Genomic DNA, 26,402 nt, shown 5'->3' on the forward strand with positions numbered 1-26,402 from the left:
TATTTATTCTATTGCATTACTAGGGCTCGAGTCCCTACAAGGGCACCTCATTCAACTACCATAACCCCTATTATCTAAAAGCACTTAGGTTCATTCATTTTGGGTGAGACAACCATTTATCAACATCCAATCTAAACCTTGTTCAAATAGCCTCTAGCAAGTTCCTCTGCCTCTCTTCATCGTGTGTGTGTGTGTGTGTGTGTGTGTGTGTGTGTGTGTGTAGGGCAGTGAGGAGCTGCAGCTCTCTGTGGACCATATTTAACAGATCATCTGTATCCTGAGAGATTTCATCCACTCCTCAGATCTACACGTCATGGCAACAACCATCTCCAAACTCAAACTGGACCTAGCTATCGACCACATCCATCAACCAGATACAACTGGTTCTGTTTGGCTTCCAGGACTCAGTGAGAACACACACACGCACACGCACATACACAAGCGCAAGCACTGGTTGGTCTCCTGTTTGAGCCGTCCCAGCTGGGCTCCGATAGGCTGTGAGCGCTGAGGCGGAGGCTGGGTGGAGAGGGTGCAGCTGAGCGCGCTGACGTCACCGCGGGGTCGGAGTTCACAGCAGGGTCATCTGAGGGCGTGACCAACACAGGGCCAAACTCTGTCTCCTCTTCCTCTTCCTCGTCCTCCTTATCTGCTCCCTCGCTCTCCGATGCCGGGCCGAAGTGGGTCTGGAGCTCTACAGGAAGGATTAAAGGTCAGGAGGGAAGAGTTAGAGGTTGCTCCAATTGCAAATTTAGCTAAGGAAGAAGCTGCATTTATACAGCAAGCCTTTTCATTGAGCACATCAGCAGTGAACACACACACCTGGTATGAGGATGATGACTGCTACCTGTACTGCTCGTCTGATGATGTTGTCCACAACAAACATCCAGTGAGGTTTAATATGATGGTTCCTCAGGACTTTGTTTACCTTGAACACGCACACACGCACACACGCACGCACACACACACAATGTGCTTGATCAGGATAATGACAATTCTACATGAAGACACTTGATTTAGACTTGAAGGGTTTATTTCAAAACGCTATATCCCAAAAAAAATTACATTTGTGTTTTTTCACAATAAATTAATGCTTATGGGTACGTTCATGTGTGTGTATAAAATATTACTGTTCTCATATATTTTATTAATAGAATTTTAAATGTGTTTTTTCAAAACGCTTTATATCCATTGTTTAGCTGGAATGGAATGTTGGTGTACTGTTTATTTGACTGTGATATGGTTGTCTCACCTAGCTATCTTAAGATGAATGCATTAACTGTAAGTCACAATGGATAAGATCATCTTCTAAATGACTAAAACATCAAATGTAAATGTTTTACATATAGATCTGATATTACTGTATTGATGCATTTTAAAATACTACTTATAACTGAGCCAGGCTTGCTGCTGCTGCTCCCGGTGGCCCACACTGTAACTGCACCGGCAGCGACACACTGCGGATTTAGTCTGGCCAACACAGTGCGCACATGCACACACACACACACACACACACACACACACACACACACACACACACACACACACACACACACACACACACACACACACACACACAGTGTAAGAAACCCCCTTAAACAATAGTGAGTAAAACATAATTTGTAAAAAGAGTTGAGATGGAGATTTCAGACTGCTTGGCAACGATAAAGATGTACTAGCAGTTAAAAAAAAAAAAAATCTGAGCTGACACATTTTTGTACCGACAACCCCATACCGGGTTTAACTAATGAGGTGTGATATTGTTGGGCTGGAACAAAAATGTGCCGGCTGGACCCTGCTTTAGCAGAAACAGATAGACAGAGAGAATAACACACACACACACTCACAGACAAACTATATAGACACGAACACAAACCGACACATAGGCACACACACTATACACACACGCGCTACATACACACGTTACACACACACACGCTATAGAGAGAGAGGTAGAGGGATGGAGAGGGAGAAGGACAGAGAGAGAGGTAGAGGGATGGAGAGGGAGAAGGACAGAGAGAGAGGTAGAATGATGGAGAGGGAGAAGGACAGAGAGAGAGGTAGAATGATGGAGAGGGAGAAGGACAGAGAGAGAGGTAGAATGATGGAGAGGGAGAAGGACAGAGAGAGAGGTAGAATGATGGAGAGGGAGAAGGACAGAGAGAGAGGTAGAATGATGGAGAGGGAGAAGGACAGAGAGAGAGGTAGAATGATGGAGAGGGAGAAGGACAGAGAGAGAGGTAGAATGATGGAGAGGGAGAAGGACAGAGAGAGAGTAGAGGGACGGAGAGGGAGAAGGACAGAGAGAGAGGTAGAGGGACGGAGAGGGAGAAGGACAGAGAGAGAGGTAGAGGGACGGAGAGGGAGAAGGACAGAGAGAGAGGTAGAGGGACGGAGAGGGAGAAGGACAGAGAGAGAGGTAGAATGATGGAGAGGGAGAAGGACAGAGAGAGAGGTAGAATGATGGAGAGGGAGAAGGACAGCGAGAGAGAGCTAGAGGGACGGAGAGGGAGAAGGACAGAGAGAGAGGTAGAGGGACGGAGAGGGAGAAGGACAGAGAGAGAGGTAGAGGGACGGAGAGGGAGAAGGACAGAGAGAGAGGTAGAGGGACGGAGAGGGAGAAGGACAGAGAGAGAGGTAGAGGGACGGAGAGGGAGAAGGACAGAGAGAGGGAGAGGGATGGAGAGGGATGGAGAGGGAGAAGGACAGAGAGCGAGCTAGAGGGATGGAGAGAGAGAAGGACAGCGAGAGGGAGAGGGATGGAGAGAGAGAAGGACAGAGAGCGAGCTAGAGGGATGGAGAGAGAGAAGGACAGCGAGAGAGGTAGAGTGTGTGTGTTTACCAGATGGGTGGTTTGAGTTTGCAGAGTTTCTCTGCGGCCTGGCGTAGCTTTAGGGATGTCATTAGCCAACATACTAAGTGAAGAACTGACGACAACCCTGTAATTATTCATCTTCTCGTTAACCTTACACATGTGTGTGAGAGAGAGAGAGAGAGAGAGAGAGAGAGAGAGAGAGAGAGAGAGAGAGACAGAGAAACAGAGAGAGAGAGAGGGAAATAGTTAGAAAATACTAGAAAATGTGTCAACAATCAGAAAGTCAGCAAACCGGCTGTCCGCTGCCTGCTGTCCGGTGCCTGCTGTCGGGTGTCTGCTGTCCGGTGCCTGCTGTCGGGTGTCTGCTGTCCGGTGCCTGCTGTCGGGTGTCTGCTGTCCGGTGCCTGCTGTCGGGTGTCTGCTGTCGGGTGTCTGCTGTCCAGTGCCTGCTGTCCGGTGTCTGCTGTCCGGTGTCTGCTGTCCAGTGGGTGGGTGCTGCTCCAGAATCAGACCACTCCTCTCCAGTTATGTCAGCAGCTGCAACGCTTGTTCCCACAAACACACACACATGCAGGTCTGGAGAGGTTGTGTGTGCGTCTCCTCAGGTGCTATCCTTCTACAACACACACACACACTCTTCAACAATACACACACTATGACACACAGCTACAACTTCCCAGCGGGACTAAAACAGTGCAGACAGGCAGTTAGGTGGTAGAGCTCTCTCTCTCTAGCAGGGCTGAAATGCTGCTGCCGCTGTTAGCCAAATATAATTCACTGTCTGTCTTCTGATCTGACACCCCCAGCCAGCCAGCCAGCCAGCCAGCCAGCCAGCCAGCCAGGCACACTCAAATCGCTCTCATGCACACACAGTGCAGTTATTCTGAGTTATGTCCACCGCCGGAGGACATTCTGGACCTGTTCACACGATCTGCGTCTTTAGTCAAAACAACACACACACTTGCGTCTTTAGTCAAAACAACACACACACCTGTGTCTTTAGTCAAAACAACACACATACATACATACAAAAAAGTATTAAACAAAGAGTGTGCAAAGCTGTCATCAAGGCAAAGGATAACTATTTGAAGAATCTCAAATATAAAATATATTTTGATTTGTTTAACACTTTTTTGGTTACTACATGATTCCATGTGTTATTTCATAGTTTTGATGTCTTCACTAGTATTCTACAATGTAAAAAAATTGTAAAAATAAAGAAAACCCTTGAATGAGTAGGTGTTCTAAAACTTTGGACCGGTAGTGTACACAGACACACAAATGCACACACTACCTGATGAGACAGAGATGGTAACACACACTACCTGATGAGACAGAGATGGTAACACACACTACCTGATGAGACAGAGATGGTAACACACACTACCTGATGAGACAGAGATGGTAACACACACTACCTGATGAGACAGAGATGGTAACACACACTACCTGATGAGACAGAGATGGTAACACACACTACCTGATGAGACAGAGATGGTAACACACACTACCTGATGAGACAGAGATGGTAACACACACTACCTGATGAGACAGAGATGGTAACACACACTACCTGATGAGACAGAGATGGTAACACACACTACCTGATGAGACAGAGATGGTAACACACACTACCTGATGAGACAGAGATGGTAATACACACTTGTCTACAACACACACACACACAGCAGTTTATACAAGCAAGAAAACGGCAGCCTGTATGTGTGTTGAGGAGTGTGTGTGTGTGTGTGTGTGTGTCCAGCGCTTTATGATGACTCAGTCATGTTCTACCAGACTAATTTGTATTTGTATTTGTATTTATTATGGATCCCCATTTGCTGCTGCCAAGGCAGCAGCTACTCTTCCTGGGGTCCAGCAAAATTCATACAATTTTAAAAACATTACAATACATTCACAGATTTCACAACACACTGTGTGCCCTCAGGCCCCTACTCCACCACTACCACATATCTACAATACAAAATCCATGTGTACGTGTGTGTATAGTGCGTATGTTAATGTGTGTGTGTATGTATGTGTCTATGCCTATGTTTGTGTTGCTTCACAGTCTCCGCTGTTCCATAAGGTGTTTTTTTTATCTGTTTTTTAAATCTAATTTTACTACTTGCATCAGTTACTTGATGTGGAATAGAGTTCCATGTAGTCATGGCTCTATGTAGTACTGTGCAACTCCCATAGTCTGTTCTGGACTTGGGGACTGTGAAGAGACGTATGCATTGGTGTCTGAGCTGTGCGCCAGTAGTATTAATATTAGCTCTCTGTGTACATCCAAGGGCCAGCCGTGCTGCTCTGTTCTGAGCCAATTGCAATTTTCCTAAGTCCTTTTTTGTGGCACCTGACCACACGACTGAACAGTATCCCAGGTGTGACAAAACTAGGAAATGTAGGACCTGCCTTATTGATAGTGCTGTTAAGAAGGTAGAGTAGCGCTTTATTATGGACATACTTCTCCTCATTTTAGCTACTGTTGTATCAATATGTTTTGACCATGACAGTTTACAATCCAGAGTTACTCCAAGCAGTTTATTCACCTCAGCTTGCTCAATTTCCACATTATTTATTACAAGATTTAGTTGAGGTTTAGGGTTTAGTGAATGATTTGTCCCAAATACAATGCTTTTAGTTTTAGAAATATTTAGGACTAACTTATTCCTTGCCACCCACTCTGAAACTAACTGCAACTCTTTAAGTGTTGCAGTCATTTCAGTCGCTGTAGTAGCTGACATGTATAGTGTTGAGTCATCCTCATACATAGACACTCTGGCTTTACTCAAAGCCAGTGGCATGTCAATAGTAAAGATTTAAAAAAGTAATGGGCCTAGACAGCTGCCCTGGGGAATTCCTGATTCTACCTGGATTAAGTTGGAGAGGCTTCCATTAAAGAACACCCTCTGTGTTCTGTTAGACAGGTAACTCTGTATCCACAATATAGCAGGTGGAGTAAAGCCATAACACATATGTTTTTCCAGCAGCAGACTATGATCGATAATGTCAAAAGCTGCACTGAAGTCTAACAAAACAGCCCCCACAATCTTTTTATCATCAATTTCTCTCAGCCAATCATCAGTCATTTGTGTAAGTGCTGTGCTTGTTGAATGTCCTTCTCTATAAGCATGCTGAAAGTTTGTTGTCAATTTGTTTACTGTAAAATAGCATTGTATCTGGTCAAACACAATTTTTTCAAATAGTTTACTAAGGGTTGGTAACATGCTGATTGTTTGGCTATTTGAGCCAGTAAAGGGGGCTTTATTATTCTTAGGTAGCGGAATGACTTTTGCTTCCCTCCAAGCCTGGGGGCACACAAATTCTAGTAGGCTTAAATTGAAGACATGGCAAATAGGAGTGGCAATATCGTCTGCTATTATCCTCAGTAATTTTCCATCCAAGTTGTCAGACCCCGGTGGCTTGTCATTGTTGATAGACAACAATACTTTTTTCACCTCTTCCACACTCACTTTACGGAATTCAAAATTACAATGCTTGTCTTTCATCATTTGATCAGATATACTTGGATGTGTAGTGTCAGCAATTGTTGCTGGCATGTCATGCCTAAGTTTGCTAATCTTGACAATGAAAAAATCATTAAAGTAGTTGGCAATATCAGTTGGTTTTGTGATGAATGAGCCATCTGATTCAATAAATGATGGAGCTGAGTTTGCCTTTTTTCCCAACATTTCATTTAAGGTGCTCCAAAGCGTTTTACTTTCATTCTTTATGTCATTTATCTTTGTTTCATAGTGTAGTTTCTTCATCTTTTTATTCAGTTTAGTCACATGATTTCTCAATTTGCAATACGTTTGCCAATCGGTTGTGCAGCCAGACTTACTTGCCATTCCTTTTGCCTCACCCCTCTCAACCATACAATTTTTCAATTCCTCATCAATCCACAGGGATTTAACAGTTGTTACAGTCATTTTCTTAATGGGTGCATGCTTATTAGTAACTGGAATAAGCAATTTCATAAATGTGTCAAGTGCAGTGTCCGTTTGCTCGTCATTACACACCACGGACCAACATATATTGTTTACATCAACAACATAGGAATCACTACAAAACTTATGGTATGACCTCTTATACACAATATTAGGCCCAGCCTTCGGAACTTTGGTTTCCCTAGATATGGCTACTATATTGTGATCACTACATCTAATGGATTTGGATACTGCTTTCAAACAAACCTCTGAAGCATTAGTAAAGATATAATCAATACATGTTGATGATTTCATTCCTGTACTGTTTGGAACTACCCTGGTAGGTTGACTGATAACCTGAACCAGGTTGCAGGCACTGGTTACAGTTTGAAGCTTTCTCTTGAGTGGGTAGCCTGATGAAAGCCAATCAAAATTTAAAATCACCCAGAAAGTATACCTCTCTATTGATATCACATACATTATCAAGCATTTCACATATATTATCCAGATACTGACTGTTAGCACTTGGTGGCCTATAGCAGCTTCCCACCAGAATGGGCTTTAGGTGAGGCAGATGAACCTGTAGCCATATTACTTCAACAGTATTTAACATGAGATCCTCTCTAATTTTCACAGGAATGTGGTTCTGAATATAAACAGCAACACCTCCACCATTGGCATTTCTATATTTTCTGTAAATGCTTTAACCATGTATTGCTACCACTGTATCATCAAAGGTATTATCTAAGTGAGTTTCAGAGATAAATCAAATCAAATTGTATTTGTCACATGCGCCGAATACAACAGGTGTAGACCTTACAGTGAAATGCCTACTTACAAGCCCTTAACCAACAATGCAGTTTTAAGAAAGAATACCATAGAAAAATCACATAAAAATACAATATAAAATAATAAGAAATAAAAAAGTAACAAATAATTAAAGAGCAGCAGTAAAAATAACAATAGTGAGGCTATATACAGGGGGTACCGGTACCGAGTCAATGTGCAGGGGCAGCAGTTAGTCGAGGTAATTTAGGTAATATGTACATGTAGGTAGAGTTATTAAAGTGACTATGCATAGATAATAGATAGTCAGAATATGAATGTCATCTGTTACTAGCAAATTATTGATTTCATGAACCTTGTTTCTTAAGCTACATATGTCAACATGGGCTATTTTGAGCACTTTTCTTCTGGGATGCTTACTTGTTTTTATTGCTTTACTGGGAAGCTTAGCAGCAGTAGATGTGCTCATGTTCTTTATGTTAGTGCAGGGTGAGCTGCACACAGTGGACTTCCTCCTGGGGCACACTGGCTCAGTGCTAACAGTATAAATCTGGTCCTTAGGCACATGATTACAGTATACAATAGCTGTAGGATCAGCTGAGGCATTCAGGGCAGTTAGAGCGACATAAATTAGGTTACTTATATTGTGTCTACCGACGCCCCTGGTGTAATGTATATTTGCTGAAGCATTATGACAACTCTGCGTCACAATGGTAGGAATTAGCTGAGCTGGGCTTGGGTCATTGATAAGTCATTGTCTCAACGCAGCCTTATAAAGCTGTGAAATGTTCCAGGAACCCAAATGATTTGGGTGGATCCCATCCCCCTTATAAAATGTGTTTTGTTTCCAAAAGGTATCGAAATTATCAACAAAAGTTTCAACCATTGAGCTGCAATAATCACATAGCCAGTTGTGAGGAGCAAGAATCCTGCTAAAGCGTTCAATGCCACGATTCAGAGAGGGCACAGTGCCAGATAGCAGAGAGTCAATCAGCTCTTTAAAATCCAGTTTCAACTGTTCAGAGCAGCCCTTCATAATGTCATTAAAACCCACATGGACTACGATATAATCGATTTCCATGTCCTGACGTAGTACATTCGAGAGCAGCTTAGTAATGTCATTTACTCAAGCTCTGGGATATGACATTGTTTACTCTGAATCAACAGAGTGGCACTGGACACACACATACACACACACAAACAATGCACACCTGTGTGTATGTCTGGGTTGGGTAAGGTGATCTTCGAGACACAGAGTAACTGATACTGTGGCTCCCACTACTTGGGGTAGGGTGACAGACAGAAACAGACAGAAACAGGTTGGTTAAGTTTTGTTTTATTAAAATCGGCACACATCCATAATCTTCATCTTTAGAACACTGGAATATAAAAGTCTATTTCACTTTCCTGGAGATATGAAGTCCAGAAACTGTATTTTTGTCATCAGAAAGAAGTCTAAAACAGGAAGGAAGGCCATAGTGAGGGGCTGCCATGGAAACCTTGTATGCTGACACACACACACACACACTCACACACACACACACACTAACAGCAGTTGAAGGTGTTCCAGGTGTTTTGAGTACCGTGGTGACAGACAGGTGAGTACCAGTGAGGCTACGCCCCTGATGCAGAGCACTCCAATCAGATGGCAAAAAAATAAGCAAGCCTTTTCAAAACAAACAGACAGAAGGGATTGGGATCGTCCGTCATTGATGTTGTTGTTTTTTGGCACAAACTAGTTCGTCTGAACCCTGCCCCGGGATGATGTCACACTGGCTCCAGCGTGAGGTGATGTCATCAGTATGCACTGAGGAGGGTGAAAGTTCATTTAGATATCCTCTTCTTAATCTTCTCCACCTCCATCTGAAAAAGACACAAACACCAAATGTAAAGTATAGCTAAGATGAAAAATATAGCAGCAGTAAATGAATGTTGTTAAGCACTAGACAGCGAGCATCACTAGGTATGTGTGTATTCACCTGCAGAGTCAGGCGGAAACTCTTCTCCTCGTTCAGGTCACTAGACAACTGCTTCATCTCCTGCCTGGGACAGAGACACCAGTCACTCACACTATTCACACACACACACACACACACACACACACACACACACACACACACACACACACACACACACACACACACACACACACACACACACACACACACACACACACACACACACACACACACACACACACACACACACACACACACACACACACACACACACACACACACACACACACACACACACACACACACCTACCTGTATTGGCTCTTCAGCAGTTCTACAGAGGTTCTTAGCTCTTTCAGCTGTCCCCTAAGCTCCTCCAAGGTGGGTGTTGGCCTGGACTCGGGAGAGTGGCTTATAAATGAAGAGGTGGGGTTTGCATATGAAGGGGAGGGGCTTATAGGGTGGAGGGCCAGGCTTTCTGTCGACGGTGGGGGGAGCACACCCTTACTGTCAGGTACCTGTGGGGTATGTCACAAATCAGGATTCATGAGTTAGCCAGCTGACCTACTTAAACCAGAAACCCTTTTCTTTTTTCAAAGTTAGCTTGGCCAACTTGATTATCTGGGAATACACAAACACACAAAATATACTCTGATTCACCGCTAAAATTTTATTTAACACATTTCAATTCAACAAATTCTTACAGTGATGGTGGGAAGTGCTTTCCTCTTAGACACATCTACTGGTCTAGGACACAAGGAGTCCTGCTGCTTGTTCTTCCCTCTGGTCTTCTCCTCCACCAGGTCAATACTGGACAGAGAAGACTGAGAGAGAGAGAGAGAGAGAGAGAGAGAGAGAGAGAGAGAGAGAGAGAGAGAGAGTGAGAGAGAGAGAGAGAGAGAGAGAGAGAGAGAGAGAGAGAGAGAGAGAGAGAGAGAGAGAGAGAGAGAGAGAGAGAGAGAGAGAGAGAGAGACAGAGAGGTGTCATCAAGACATGTTAAAGAAAAAAAGTGTGTGTGTGTGTGCATACACTCACTGTGCTGATGATCTGGGAGCGTGGTCTGCGGTCGAAGACTCTTGGTCGCATTGCGGTGGGATGGCTTAGTTTCTCTGTAGACAAGACTACCGAGTCCAAGTCAACCACATCTACACACAGACACACATTATAAAGTTAATCCATAGGAACACATAACATCTTACCAGAGACCAGGCAAACAAACAAACACACCGTTTCCTGATCAATAAGAAGGCTATGGCAGCTAATTCCTCGCATATGGACAGAGATAGAGAGAGAACTGATGATCTTCATTCATATTTAAACCTCTCTGTCTCTTGAGTCAGCCAACTCTCTGCTCTGATTGGACTAGTTTCCTGTCACATAACTGTCAAACTGACCCAGGTCTGCCCCTTGTCCTCTCAGTCAAACTCACCAATATCTTTTGACCTGTCAGAGGCAGGATCTGGAGTCACAGCCCCGCCCTCAGACTTAGGTCTCTCACACCTGAACAGGCAGACCAATTGACAACTTTAATGTGTGTTGTGTGTGTGTGTGTGTGTGTGTGTGTGTGTGTGTGTGTGTGTGTGTGTGTGTGTGTGTGTGTGTGTGTGTGTGACTGACGGTACAGTAGGAGTTTTCTCAGGTCTGTCTGGGCGTCGGGGAGGGAGGTGGGAGGAGCTTGTATTTGGTGGGTGGAGCTTCTTTGGAGGGATGGACGGGAGGGCGGGCTTAGGGATTTCTCCAACCTTCACCTCCTCACCTACACACGTAAACACACACACACACACACGTAAACACACACACAAACACGTATACGGACGGGATAAGTGGGGATGTCACACACACAGTGTAGAGGTGCGGTGTGAGCCAGCTGAAGAGGCGAGGAGAGGCAGGCAGCCTGAGTAGGGCCATTTATGGTAGTAGTCAGGCTGCAGCTGGCCAAAGCAGGCATAGTAGATGATTGTGGAATAGTGTAGTATAGTAATGGTAGTAGTAGTATAGTAGTAGTAGTAATATAGTAGTAGTAGTAGTAGTAGTAGTATCTCTGTTGTCATCAGATCTGTGAGGCAGAGTTAGTAGTTTTTTGCAGTAGTACTGTAGTACCTTTGTTGTCGTCAGGTGGTCTGTGAGGCAGGTGCTCTGGGCGCTCCGGGGGTACCTTCTTGACCTCTGACCTTTTCTCTACATGTTACACAGGGGTCAGGGGTCAACTGAGGGTGACATTACTGACACTCCTCCCTATAGATCTCTCTATCTTTGGTTCTCTCTCTCTGTCTCTGTTTAATTATCACCATTGCTCCTAGTTTCTCTCTCTCCCTTACACACACTAACACAAAACAGAGAAGAGCAGAGACGGAGATGGAGAGAGGATTGAGTCACGCACAAAACTGTACCAGTGGCTGAGAGGAGAAGAGCAGAGAGAGCAGAGATAGAGGATTGAAATAGAGGAGAGGTAAGGTGAGGAAAAGTAGGAAGGAGAGGAGAGAGGAGAGTGGGATTACCTGTGGTGTGTTTAGCCGAAGGGGCGCTGGGGGGAGGCGGCTTCTTTGGTCTCTGCAAACACACACACAGAAACACTAAGTGATTTTGCTCTCATGGAATGTCATTCCTTGAACACTACAAAAACCAGTATAAATCTAAATCTATTTGTGTGTCTTACCTCTTTCTCTACATCAGGTATTAACTGCTTCACAAAGTTATCAGGGAAGACTCCCTTCCTCCCTCTTATCTCCCCCATCCACCACCCCACGTCAGCACAGTCCTACAACACACACAATCCACATACACAGGTTAAATACAGTAGGCCTGGGCGGTATACCGTATAAACTGTATACCAGGGTATTTGGAAATAGCCACTATAGATGATTTTCAAGTACATATGTTGTAGAATTAAACACCTATTTGCCTTAAAATGTTTATGGATTGAGAACCAGTTGAAGGGTTAATACAGAGCAGATACATTTATGTGTTTTTCATAACTCTCTGCAGCTGGTCTGGGTATGTCAATGACATGTGATGGAGATACAACTCCTCGTGGTGGCTGTGTGGAGATTGGAGTAACAATGGAACTAGTGTTATCATTTGTTTGTGCTTATGACCTGACACATAGCCACATGCACATAATCTCAAGGGCCAGGGAGGATGGTAAATGATAAATGCTTAAATGCATGTGGTTGAGAATGGGTTATGGATGACATGTTTAAACCATGTTTAAGTATTAATTGATATGTTTTATAATGTGTTATGAAATGATAAAGGTAAAACAGAATGAACATGATTAATACTTTGTACTTCAGATATATGTCTGGATAGTGAATATAGTCAATACAGAATGTGATTGTTCTTTAATGTACGTATGTACATAATTTTCTGAGTCACGCCACTAATAAGATACAGAGGCCCCATTTAGAGAAGCGCAAGTAGCCCCTGTGAGTAGCCAACATGTGATAATGAAAATATGTTATTCATTCACATAGAGAGGAGTAACTATGTATGTTGACTATGCATTTGTGTCTGTATAAAAGGACAGCTCCGGTTCAGGGCAAGCAGTTGCTCCATGGAGCAAGCTCGGCTTTGTTATGCAAATAATAAAAGTCTTAATTTTTTTATTCACAAGCTCCAGTCCCTTGAGAGATATTTTGAGTTGACTACTTTTGAGTCAAATATTTCTACGACATATTTGGCGAGCTTGCCAGGAGTTGACAACAGGGGCCAGAGACGGTGTACATCTGTAGCTATGAAACGGCTTGGACGCGGCCGCTTTTAATAGGTAAGCCAAGTTCTTACTTATATAGTATAACGTTTGTGTGGTTCGATCCGGGGCACGGCATCAGCTGCAGAAATACCAAGTAGGTCTCTCCAAATTTAAGAACCAGAAAATTAGAGACTGGGAGCTTTTGAATTTAAGAATACATGTGGATGTCACTCTGTTGTTCGTCTGAACCGTCTGTTCAATTCATTTGATTCATCCTGCTGATCGCTTTGTCTGGGTCATTTCGGCACGGGCGGTTGTCCATCTGGTTGAGCGATCAGACAATAACATGTTAAGTCCTGCGAATACCGCTATAAACGTGTCGAGGAAGTGTATCGTTTATAGGCTGCTTAGGTAGGCAGAAATCCTGTGTAATACAGCTTATTTTTCTGTGTCGAGGAAGTGTATCAGAAAAAAATAGGGCAGAATTTACAGGTCGCTTAGGAATGCGTAGTAGAAGTCCAGGTGTGTCGAGGAAGTGTATCACCTAGGGGGCTAAATAAATAGAAATCCTGTGGATACCGCTTTGGAGAGCTAAAATTAGCGCTCCAGAGGGCTGAACGGGCAGGTGGCTAGCTAAATTTGGGACCTACGGTTACCGCTCTAATGAGGAATTCATTGTTAGAGGTCTGCTCGGGTAGGTGGGGCATCATCCTGTGTTGTGGTGATGCCAAAGTTAGGCAGGGTCGATCAGGTAAAAAAGTTAGGTCATCCTGAGTAGGTGAACGGGTTAAATAGCCACAAGGGCTTCAAAATATAGAGAAAGTGTTAAATAGAGTAGGTCTGCTCATCTCGTATGGGTGAATGGTTTGCTTGGGCGGCTGTGAGTCATTCAAATGTCTGATTCATTTGGGCACAAGTGGCTGCTCATCTGTGTGAGTGAGAATAATAAGAAATCCTGCAAGTAAATAGCCTTTCTGTAAGGAAAGGAAATATATTTGAGGTCGTTTGAAGCTTCTGTCTGATGGAGAAAGGGCGTGCCCAATCTCACATTAGGAAAGAGAAGAATAAATGGTGCGTGGATATTCATTGACCAACTGAGTGTAGAAAATTCACGTTACCAGGAGGGGTAGAATAAATCCTGTTGGAGGAACAGGTCACGTGTACCGGTGTGATCATCTGACGTCTATGCATTGTATTTTGATCAATCTTTTAGGGTATGTTTCTGACATTATATTTGGAAACTTTAGAGGTGATGTAGTATTATGATAAATTGACTACAGTAAAAATTCCAAATTTGGGCCCTTTGATAGAATAAAATATTCCTGTATGTTATACAAATAGCAATTAAGCGCGTTTGAGAACAACATTATATAAGTATGGAATAAGAGTGGTATAATGGTGTAAATGAGTCGCACTCTGAAGTTTGAATGATGAGATATAGAGGTGTGTATGATCATTATATATACACGTTGGAATAATAAGCTTTTCTTGTAAATGATATCTTGGAGTTTCGTACAACAATGCCTGTCATAGAATTTTGTAAGATCAGGGAATAGTGACCAGCATATACGATTCTGGGAGGATTCTATGACTGAGGGGAAGGATTTGGGTAATTTGTTGTTCGTTCCGCTGAGACTAGATTGTGATTAACTGATTTGTGGCAATAAAGAATTATTAGAAACATGAATGGTTTGGTTGATGTGAATATATTAGAAAATAATGAATTTTATGGGAGTGTAATTTATTACAAGTCATTGGATAAAATTATAGGTGTTGACTTGCACGCCCAAACACGTAGACGTACGTGGGGATTGGAGACAGTACATAGAGCATGTGGTGGAATTAAGCATTATAATAAACTATCCAACCTCAGCCATTGGGTAGCATTGTTGTCTTTTGTGTGTGTCTGTGCTTGTGTCTTTGCAGCAGTAAATCCGAGCTTCCCTATGGGTAGGCTGATAGAAGGACACTCTTCGTAGACCGATGTCGATAGATTGAGAGGGACTCTGGCTGATCCGGAGACCCTAGTGATGGAAGAAGGTTAACAGCTAAAAGTGACCATACATCATCGTCCAGGTTACACCAACAGCGGTACGGATAGAGGGGAGCGTGATCGGGTATCATCTAAACCATTGTACCAGAGTGAGGGAACTGATGACTAGGAGACCACCGAGACTTCTAAGACCTTCCAGACCACCGAGAGATTCCAGACCGCCGAGAGATTCCAGACCACCGAGAGATTCCAGACATTCAAGATGTTATTACAGATGGTGTTGTAATGCATAGTAGAAATAATCCGGTCCAGAGCAGTGTGAACCTCAAAAAAAAAAAAAAAAAAAACTCTACCCGGCTGAAGAGGAACAACAAAGGCGGTGAAGACGTTCCTGTCCGACACCACCTCTGCCAGGAGACCTGAATCCAGCATCAAATCAAAGCAATCAATTGCCTTCTCTTTTGTGCCTTTTCTCTCAAGAATGTGACAGGAGTCCATGTGGAGTGAGCAGGAAGAGAGAGGTCTATGCCAATGCAACGTTCTTCGTAGTTTGGGTATACTGGTTTGCAAATTGACAAAACAGAATGATGGTGGAGGTGGGGCGGCTCAGGTGTGACATTGGAATTGGGACATTGCCATGGGCAATCCAAGATGAACTATGAAGCTATCTGAAGAACATAATGAAGACGCCAGAAGATTGAGTGCCGGTAGAGTAAGGGAGTGTTAGTTAAGGTAGTATGTTGATTAAGGAGGTATTATACACTGCTAAATTTATAGTAATTTAGACTAGGAATGCATTAAGATAATGATCTGTTGTAATTATTGTTATGAGGAAATTAATGCTAGAATTATGATAGTATAAATATACATTCTGCCAGTGTCAATATGTGCCAAGGTGAGAGTTTTAACTTTGAATGATGGAACCAAGGTGACTAACTAAGAATTGTCATTCTAAATTTGTTTTGGGTAATTAATCTGATAATGACTATGAATTATAAGGTGACTGATTGATTTGAATAAGTTATTAATATGTTAATAACTAATGATGTTGACATTGCAATTAATGGATTAGATATTGATATTGATTATTTTGATTGTTATAATAATTGTGATATGGGTAAAAAAGGTTATGTAAGCTAAAGATGTTGACACTATTCTTAACATGTCCTAGATATTATGGTTAAAACAAAGTTGCATTTATTTCTTATATATTTTTTAATGTGTTAGGATACTACCACGTATATTGGAAATACAACAAAACAAAAAAGGTGAGCAATGGTTACAAAGCTCAACAGCAACAATTGGAGGTTAGCTTAGAGGGAAACCTTCAAGACTTGTAACCAATACCTGACTGGGCTCCTTGTCCTCATCAGGATGGGTCAGACAATGAGGAAGATACATTGGTCTGAATATATATTCTTATAAACATGTAACCACAGATGGCAAGGCTAAGAATAAGTACAGTGGGGAGAACAAGTATTTGATACACTGCCGATTTTGCAGGTTTTCCTACTTACAAATCTAAAACAAAAATCCAGAAAATCACATTGTATGATTTTTAAGTAATTCATTTGCATTTTATTGCATGACATAAGTATTTGATACATCAGAAAAGCAGAACTTAATATTTGGTACAGAAACCTTTGTTTGCAATTACAGAGATCATACGTTTCCTTGACCAGGTTTGCACACACTGCAGCAGGGATTTTGGTCACTCCTCCACACAGACCTTCTCCAGATCCTTCAGGTTTCGGGGCTGTCGCTGGGCAATACGGACTTTCAGTTCCCCTCCAAAGATTTTCTATTGGGTTCAGGTCTGGAGTCTGGCTAGGCCACTCCAGGACCTTGAGATGCTTCTTACGGAGCCACTCCTTAGTTGCCCTGGCTGTGTGTTTCGGGGTCGTTGTCATGCTGGAAGACCCAGACACGACCCATCTTCAATGCTCTTACTGAGGGAAGGAGGTTGTTGGCCAAGATCTCGCGATACATGGCCCCATCCATCCTCCCCCTCAATACGGTGCAGTCGTCCTGTCCCCTTTGCAGAAAAGCATCCCCAAAGAATGATGTTTCCACCTCCATGCTTCACGGTTGGGATGGTGTTCTTGGGGTTGTACTCATCCTTCTTCTTCCTCCAAACACGGCGAGTGGAGTTTAGACCAAAAAGCTCTATTTTTGTCTCATCAGACCACATGACCTTCTCCCATTCCTCCTCTGGATCATCCAGATGGTCATTGGCAAACTTCAGATGGGCCTGGACATGCGCTAGCTGGAGCAGGGGGACCTTGCGTGCGCTGCAGGATTTTAATCCATGACGGCGTAGTGTGTTACTAATGGTTTTCTTTGAGACTGTGGTCCCAGCTCTCTTCAGGTCATTGACCAGGTCCTGCCGTGTAGTTCTGGGCTGATCCCTCACCTTCCTCATGATCATTGATGCCCCACGAGGTGAGATCTTGCATGGAGCCCCAGACCGAGGGTGATTGACCATCATCTTGAACTTCTTCCATTTTCTAATAATTGCGCTAACAGTTGTTGCCTTCTCACCAAGCTGCTTGCCTATTGTCCTGTAGCCCATCCCAGCCTTGTGCAGGTCTACAATTTTATCCCTGATGTCCTTACACAGCTCTCTAGTCTTGGCCATTGTGGAGAAGTTGGAGTCTGTTTGATTGAGTGTGTGGACAGGTGTCTTTTATACAGGTAACGAGTTCAAACAGGTGCAGTTCATACAGGTAATGAGTGGAGAACAGGAGGGCTTCTTAAAGAAAAACTAACAGGTCTGTGAGAGCCGGAATTCTTACTGGTTGGTAGGTGATCAAATACTTATGTCATGCAATAAAATGCAAATTAATTACTTAAAAATCATACAATGTGATTTTCTGGATTTTTGTTTTAGATTCCGTCTCTCACAGTTTAAGCGTACCTATGATAAAAACTACAGACCTCTACATGCTTTGTAAGTAGGAAAACCTGCAAAATCGGAAGTGTATCAAATACTTGTTCTCCCCATGCTTACACTTATTTTATGTTAACTTTTGTTTTATTGGTTGGGACTTAGAAAGTCCCAAAGGGGGGAATATATATAGATGATTTTCAAGTACATATGTTGTAGAATTAAACACCTATATGCCTTAAAATGTTTATGGATTGAGAACCAGTTGAAGGGTTAATACAGAGCAGAGACATTTATGTGTTTTTCATAACTCTCTGCAGCTGGTCTGGGTATGTCAATGACATGTGATGGAGATACAACTCCTTGTGGTGGCTGTGTGGAGATTGGAGTAACAATGGAACTAGTGTTATCATTTGTTTGTGCTTATGACCTGACACATAGCCACATGCACATAATCTCAAGGGCCAGGGAGGATGGTAAATGATAAATGCTTAAATGTATGTGGTTGAGAATGGGTTATGGATGACATGTTTAAACCATGTTTAAGTATTAATTGATATGTTTTATAATGTGTTATGAAATGATAAAGGTAAAACAGAATGAACATGATTGATACTTTGTACTTCAGATATATGTCTGGATAGTGAATATAGTCAATACAGAGTGTGATTGTTCTTTAATGTACGTATGTACATAATTTTCTGAGTCACGCCACTAATAAGATACAGAGGCCCCATTTAGAGAAGCGCAAGTAGCCCCTGTGAGTAGCCAACATGTGATAATGAAAATATGTTATTCATTCACATAGAGAGGAGTAACTATGTATGTTGACTATGCATTTGTGTCTGTATAAAAGGACAGCTCCGGTTCAGGGCAAGCAGTTGCTCCATGGAGCAAGCTCGGCTTTGTTATGCAAATAATAAAAGTCTTAATTTTTTTATTCACAAGCTCCAGTCCCTTGAGAGATATTTTGAGTTGACTACTTTTGAGTCAAATATTTCTACGACACCACAGGATGGTTTTTCAATACCGTTGCAACTATTTATTTGAAGTTTTTCAATAATGTTCATATTTGTAGCGGGGGGTGGGGGAGGGTGTGGTATCCCCCTTGAGCACTACAACGGTAGAACAGTTAATCCTGGTGTAAGAGAAGGACAGTATGAGGATATGAAAATCTGGATACCGCCCAACCCTAACACACACCAGGATTGGGGTCAATTAAAATGTCATTTGAAATTGCAATTAAATTCACTCATGAAGTGGAGAATTATATGTTGAATACTAAACAATATTTAAGCTATGGAATTTGAATTTAATTGTAATTGGACTGTTTGAATTTAATTGGAATTGTAAAAGCATTTCATCTTTGGAATTTAATGGGAATTGGCCTATATGGATAGGTTCTTACAGAAGAAATTTGAAAATGCATAACCCTGGAAGCAATTGAAAAGGAACAGTTTCGAGATTATGGGAAAATTATTAGACCAAAGGTGAGGACACAACAGTTCACCTGACATAAGACTGAATCCAAACATTACACTGTTGATTTTATGTGCATTTTACATTTACTGTACTTTTCACTGCATTTGTTGATAAAGAAATCTGAAAATACTCTGGATACATTCAGTAACATGATATGAATATTCTTGGTATATTTGGGGTAGGTGCAACATAAGACAAAAAATGCCAAGGGTTTGAGTGAGAGGTCTAACTAATGTCTCCAAGTGGCCACACACCTCTCCAAAGTGTGCACAGTTCCTAAGTAATTTCAATGCACTTTTATGACTCAAAGAAGAGTCTTCAACTATAAGGTGCTTTTTTTAAGCTCTCCTAGCTGTGCTGTTGAGGAACTAGAGCAAGCACACTTGTAGTTGTTTTGTTTGGAACACAGCCCTGCATCCCCGCCATCAAACAATTACTGTTGTTTACGCAATCCAAAAAACAGTTGAAGTCGGAAGTTTACATAGACTTAGGTTGGAGTCATTAAAACTTGTTTTTCAACCACACCACACATTTCTTGTTAACAAACTATAGTTTTGGCAAGTCAGTTAGGACATCTACTTTGTGCATAACACAAGTAATTTTTCCAACAATTATTTACAGACAGATTATTTCGCTTATAATTCACTGTATCACAATTCCAGTGGGTCAGAAGTTTACATACACTAAGTTGACTGTGCCTTTAAACAGCTTGGAAAATTCCAGAAAATTATGTCATGGCTTTAGAAGCTTCTGATAGGCTAATTGACATAATTTGAATCAATTGGAGGTGTACCTTTGGATGTATTTCAAGGCCGACCTTCAAACTCAGTGCCTCTTTGCTTGACATCATGGGAAAATCTAAAGAAATCAACCAAGACCTCAGAAAAAAAATGGTAGACCTCCACAAGTCTGGTTCATCATTGGGAGCAATTTCCAAATGCCTGAAGGTACCACGCAGCCGTCATACCGCTCAGGATGGAGTTCTGTCTCCTAGAGATGAACGTACTTTGGTGCGAAAATAGCAAATCAATCCCAGAACAACAGCAAATTACCTTGTGAAGATGCTGGAGGAAACAGGTACAAAAGTATCTATATCCACAGTAAAACAAGTCCTATATCGACATACCTGAAAGGCCGCTCAGCAAGCAAGAAGCCACTGCTCCAAAACCGCCATATAAAAGCCAGACTACGGTTTGCAACAGCACATGGGGACAAAGATCGTACTTTTTGGAGAAATGTCCTCTGGGCTGATGAAACAAAAATAGAACTGTTTGGCCATAATGACCATCGTTATGTTTGGAGGAAAAATGGGGTTGCTTGCAAGCCGAAGAACACCATCCCAAAAGTGAAGCACAGGGGTGGCAGCATCATGCTGTGGGGGTGCTTTGCTGCAGGTGGGACTGGTGCACTTCACAAAATAGATGGTATCATGAGGAAGAAAAATTATGTGGATATATTGAAGCAACATCTCAAGACATCAGTCAGGAAGTTAAAGCTTGGTCGCAAATGGGTCTTCCAAATGGACAATGACCCCAAGCATACTTCCAAAGTTGTGGCAAAATGCCTTCAGGACAACAAAGTCAAGGTATTGGAGTGGCCATCACAAAGCATTGACCTCAATCCTATAGAAAATGTGTGGGCAGAACTGAAAAGCGTGTGCGAGCAAGGAGGCCTACAAACCTGACTCAGTTACACCAGCTCTGTCAGGAGGAATGGGCCAAAATTCACCCAACTTATTGTGGGAAGCTTGTGGAAGGCTACCCGAAACGTTTGACCCAAGTTAAACAATTTAAAGGCAATGCTACCAAATACTAATTGAGTGTATGTAAACTTCTAACCCACTGGGAATGTGATGAAAGAAATAAAAGCTGAAAGAAATAATTCTCTCTACTATTATTCTGACGTTTCATATTCTTAAAATAAAGTGGTGATCCTAACTGACCTAAGACAGGGAATTTTCACTAGGATTAAATGACAGGAATTGTGAAAAATAAAGTTTAAATGTATTTGGCTAAGGTGTACAGCTACTGCGTTCCAATTTAGGTGCTTATTAGTGCCCAAATCTGCCATTTGTAATCCGTATACGGGTACGAGCGTAAAGGGCTACTTGAATTGGAATTCAATATTTGTACATCTCCCAGTTAATGGAATGAATGCACTTAAAATAAAGAATTTACTGCAGAATTTGAATTAAATGGAATTTACAGGTAGAAGGAATAAATTATAATCACTTTTTGTGGAATTAACCCCAACTCTGATACACACACATGAACAACCGCATTCATGGACACTCAGAGGTTAGAAAACACACACACACACACCCTGTTGATGATGGCGACGATCTCTCCCTCTTTGATTGACAGCTCGTCTTCATTCTGGGCGTCGTATGGGAAGATGACCTTACACAGCTCACGGCCTGGGAACCAATCAGAACACAGAGACACTCACACTGAATCCCAAAACTCAGGTTTATTTCTAGTAAATCAAGAGACTCAGCAGGTGTGAATCTTTATCTTATTCTAGGTGTGAAACAGGAAGTGAGAGACTGTCCAATGAGAGACTAGAAGATCCCAGGCCCCTCCCTCTCACCTTTCACATTGCCCTCAGGTTCCGCCTTCATAGTTTCCAGAGCAACAGAAGGTGATTTCCTAACCTGTGCCTAGAGGAGAGGAGGGAAACACACACACGAAAATACATTCCCAGATATCTCCATTTACGATCATCAGGGGATCAAATCCGGACAGACTGGGCTCTGTCTATGTGATACCCACACACACACACACACACACACACACACACACACACACACACAAAGCTCGGTCTGTCTCAAACACACACATCTCTGTTTCACACTCAGAAGAACATCCCAACTCTTCTCCCCCCTCTCTCCCCAGTCCCTCTCCCCCCTCTCTCCCCAGTCGATCTCCCCCCTGCCCCCCTCTCTCCCCTAGTCCCGCTCCCCAGTCGCTCTCCCCCCTGCCCCCCTCTCTCCCCCAGTCCCTCTCCCCCAGTCCCTCTCTCCCCAGTCCCTCTTCACCTCCCTCCCTCTCTCTCCCTTCAGTCCCAGTTCCCTCCACAACTTACTGCCTCTCTCTCTTCCTTCCTCCCACCCATCTATAGTTCACTACATCTCTCTTTCTACCAAGTCGATCTGTACTTATTTCAAGCCATGTGGAGCACACACACACATACCCACACACACACACACACACACACACACACCAGTACAGAACTGGTCAACCATCGTTAAAGTAACGTCAGACTGTGACACACAGCTGGGTACTTCCTCAGCCCTCAGGGGAAGATAGAGTCCAGTCTAGTACAGAAGTTAACTCTAGACACTTTGTATTTTTTGGAGGTGGGTCAATCTGATCCTACATCTGTTTAAGGGCTTCTACCAGGAACTACCCACCAAGGTAAAACCCCCTCCCACCACCACCCCAATTCTCATTAGAGAACAAACTACACTTCCCATAAACCCCCACTACAGCCACCCGCACAGCAGGACAGGCTGCTAAATATCCTACACACACACACACACACACACAGCCTGACACATAACCAAACTCACATACTCACACACCCGACAAACATAGATTATCACACGCATACACACCCCGACACACAGACCTAAATCTACTCACACACAACAAATGCTACACAAGACACACCCTAAACCAAACTTAACGCTGCCATCATCCACACAGTCCCTTTACAAATCAGATTCCACTCTAATACAGCGAGTGTGACGAGAAAAGGAGAGAGAACAAAGTCAAGAGAAGAGAGAAAAGGAGATGTAGTTTGTCTTACCCTGTGGTTCTAGACACCGCCCTGCTACATCAGCCCTGCCAGCCACACTGACTCAGTGACTCAGTGACTGTGTGTGTACACGTCGGTGAAAACCTTCACTCCCTCCCTCCCTCTCTCCCTCTCCCTCCCTTCCTCTCCCTCCCTCCCTCCCTCCCTCCCTCTCTCTCCCCCTCCCTCTCCCTCTCTCTCTCTCCCTCCCCCTCCCTCCCTCCCTCCCTCTCCCTCTTCTGTGTGTGTGTGTGTGTGTGTGTGTGTGTGTGTGTGTGTGTGTTTGTCACCTTCTCTCCCTCTGTGTCCATGTCTCCAGATGCAGGTCTCAGTCTGATTGGCTGGTCTTTAAAGATGTCACCGAACCCAAACCCTCGAACCTGGAGACACACGTTACCACGACTAAAGTTACCATGACGACAGTGTTACTAACTATAGTTACCACGACAATACTGTTATAACACATTACAGTTATCATTAAACTACACTTTCCACGATAGATACAGACAGACAGACAGATGATAGAGACCTTCTTGGGTTGAATCTCTCCGCTGTCAGAGCGACTCTCTCCGCCGTCACTCTCGCTGCCTGGACTGCCTTTACCTACACACACACACACACACACACACACACACACACACACACACACACACACACACACACACACACACACACACACGACTATAATGACTATTTATGCTAACAACTGATCAAAAACCATCTTGAGTTCAGCAGAATCATGTAACTTGATTTTCTTTCATTGTATTACATCATATTAATATTCCATCTGCCATTTCATTCTAATAAAAACATTTGATCAGTAACCAGGTGTCCATCCAACCTTTTTATGAGTAAAGTACATGTTGGATAAATAATGTCACGACAGGCCTGATGGAAAAATAACATTTGTCGGTAAACTTTCCAAATGTCGACAAAAATAAATATGCTAGACAAGGTGGTAAAATTAATTATGCGAGAAATGTCGGTGGAAACGCTTTTATACGCAAATATTGATATAACAACCATCATATCGAAGTAAACTTGGAGTCACGCAATGCATGACATGTTGTGTGGTACTCCCACTACGACTCGTCGGGAAACCATGCAGTTTATTACGCTACAGATTAAATAAATGACGATGAAATTCACAGGGTGGTGAAAGTGCACGGTGATGAGCTTGATGCTGCTTTCCAATAAATATCGAGGGTCTTACTCTGGTGACATGATGATCGATGCTTGACTGCTGTTTGACAAATAAAAATCCATAATAATGTCATCATGTAGACTAGCCTACCCGCACAGCTAACTGTATCTGCTGTTGGCTAGAGCACGTGCCAAGACCAGAGTAGGCACATTTGCTATTTAACACAACAGTTTTTGTGTAGAGTTGAAAATGCGATGGAAACACATTGAACTTGAGATTTTTATTCGGTAAGCTAAAATGTTAATTTTGTGTGCACTACATCATCACGCACTGATATTTATCCATAACAAGTCCGTTTGGTGGAAACACACCACTGCTGGGAACATGCGCATATTTTCTTTATGGAGATTTTAGAATACTCGCATGAAAATCTGTCGCCATTTGGATGGAAACCTAGCTTGTGACGCATTCGTGCATGTGCATGGGTGTGATGATTGTGTGTGTGACTCACTGGTCCTGTTGTCGTATAGCTCCTCCTGTGATGACCTGGTGGATGTGTCTAGTGAAGGGGGCGTGTCCTCTAGCTCTCTGGTGAAGTTGGAGGGAAACATCCCTGACTTACCGTTTAGACTGCCCTCCCACCAGCCCTCCTCCACCTACACACAGGTCAATATTGTAATGAAACAGGAAGGGGGAGTGAAATTATCTGAAGATTGAAATTGAAACCACAAAGTTCTGGTGGGGAGACCTGCATGCTATCAATGGTTCTAAGACAGCTAGCTACACACAAGCTAAATGCTAGCTCCCGTGGGGGAGTTAATATACATGCTGGTGAACACAGGATCACTACAGTATTATAATGTGGTTTAACAGGTCTGTCATGTAGCCACCAGAGGGAGAAGTTAGTACAGTAAAGAGAAAGTATAAACAGACACACAGTCAGCCTCCCCTCTCACCTCCCCCAGTATGTCAGCCTCCCCTCTCACCTCCCCCAGTATGTCAGCCTCCCCTCTCACCTCCCCCAGTATGTCAGCCTCCCCTCTCACCTCCCCCAGTATATCAGCCTCCCCTCTCACCTCCCCAGTATGTCAGCCTCCCCTCTCACCTCCCCAGTATGTCAGCCTCCCCTCTCACCTCCCCAGTATGTCAGCCTCCCCTCTCACGTATGTCAGCCTCCCCTCTCACCTCCCCAGTATGTCAGCCTCCCCCTCTCACCTCCCCAGTATATCAGCCTCCCCTCTCACCTCTCCCCCAGTATGTCAGCCTCCCCTCTCACCTCCCCCAGTATGTCAGCCTCCCCTCTCACCTCCCCAGTATGTCAGCCTCCCCTCCCTCTCACCTCCCCAGTATGTCAGCCTCCCCTCTCACCTCCCCAGTATATCAGCCTCCCCTCTCACCTACCCCAGTATATGTCAGCCTCCCCTCTCACCTTCCCAGTATGTCAGCCTCCCCTCTCACCTTCCCCAGTATGTCAGCCTCCCCTCTCACCTCCCCCCAGTATGTCAGCCTCCCCTCTCACCTCCCCCAGTATGTCAGCCTCCCCTCTCACCTCCCCCAGTATGTCAGCCTCCCCTCTCACCTCCCCCCAGTATGTCAGCCTCCCCCTCTCACCTCCCCCAGTATGTCAGCCTCCCCTCTCACCTCCCCCCAGTATGTCAGCCTCCCTCTCACCTCCCCCAGTATGTCAGCCTCCCCTCTCACCTCCCCAGTATATCAGCCTCCCCTCTCACCTCCCCAGTATGTCAGCCTCCCCTCTCACCTCTCACCTCCCCAGTATGTCAGCCTCCCCTCTCACCTCCCCCGTATGTCAGCCTCCCCTCTCACCTCCCCAGTATGTCAGCCTCCCCTCTCACCTCTCACCTCCCCAGTATATCAGCCTCCCCTCTCACCTCCCCAGTATATCAGCCTCCCCTCTCACCT

At 43.6% G+C, this 26,402-nt stretch overlaps 1 protein-coding gene across 1 annotated transcript in view; it reads right to left on the reverse strand.

The window, feature by feature from the left end:
- Positions 1–8,850: 8,850 nt before the first annotated feature.
- Positions 8,851–26,402, reverse strand: part of LOC121569274 (SH3 domain-containing kinase-binding protein 1) — a 35,916-nt gene continuing 18,364 nt past the window's right edge. The window contains exons 5-19 of the mRNA XM_041880087.2: positions 24,994–25,138; positions 23,868–23,941; positions 23,629–23,718; positions 22,130–22,199; positions 21,862–21,956; positions 12,144–12,245; positions 11,986–12,037; positions 11,588–11,665; positions 11,105–11,243; positions 10,917–10,987; positions 10,523–10,632; positions 10,191–10,310; positions 9,799–10,004; positions 9,510–9,573; positions 8,851–9,393 (exon numbers count right to left, since the gene is read on the reverse strand). Of these exons, the coding sequence (XP_041736021.1) occupies positions 9,355–9,393; positions 9,510–9,573; positions 9,799–10,004; positions 10,191–10,310; positions 10,523–10,632; positions 10,917–10,987; positions 11,105–11,243; positions 11,588–11,665; positions 11,986–12,037; positions 12,144–12,245; positions 21,862–21,956; positions 22,130–22,199; positions 23,629–23,718; positions 23,868–23,941; positions 24,994–25,138 (1,455 nt within the window). The 3' untranslated portion in view covers positions 8,851–9,354. The remainder of the gene's footprint in view (positions 9,394–9,509; positions 9,574–9,798; positions 10,005–10,190; positions 10,311–10,522; positions 10,633–10,916; positions 10,988–11,104; positions 11,244–11,587; positions 11,666–11,985; positions 12,038–12,143; positions 12,246–21,861; positions 21,957–22,129; positions 22,200–23,628; positions 23,719–23,867; positions 23,942–24,993; positions 25,139–26,402) is intronic.

Source organism: Coregonus clupeaformis, chromosome 7, assembly GCF_020615455.1.
Source record: "Coregonus clupeaformis isolate EN_2021a chromosome 7, ASM2061545v1, whole genome shotgun sequence".
Taxonomy (NCBI): domain Eukaryota; kingdom Metazoa; phylum Chordata; class Actinopteri; order Salmoniformes; family Salmonidae; genus Coregonus; species Coregonus clupeaformis.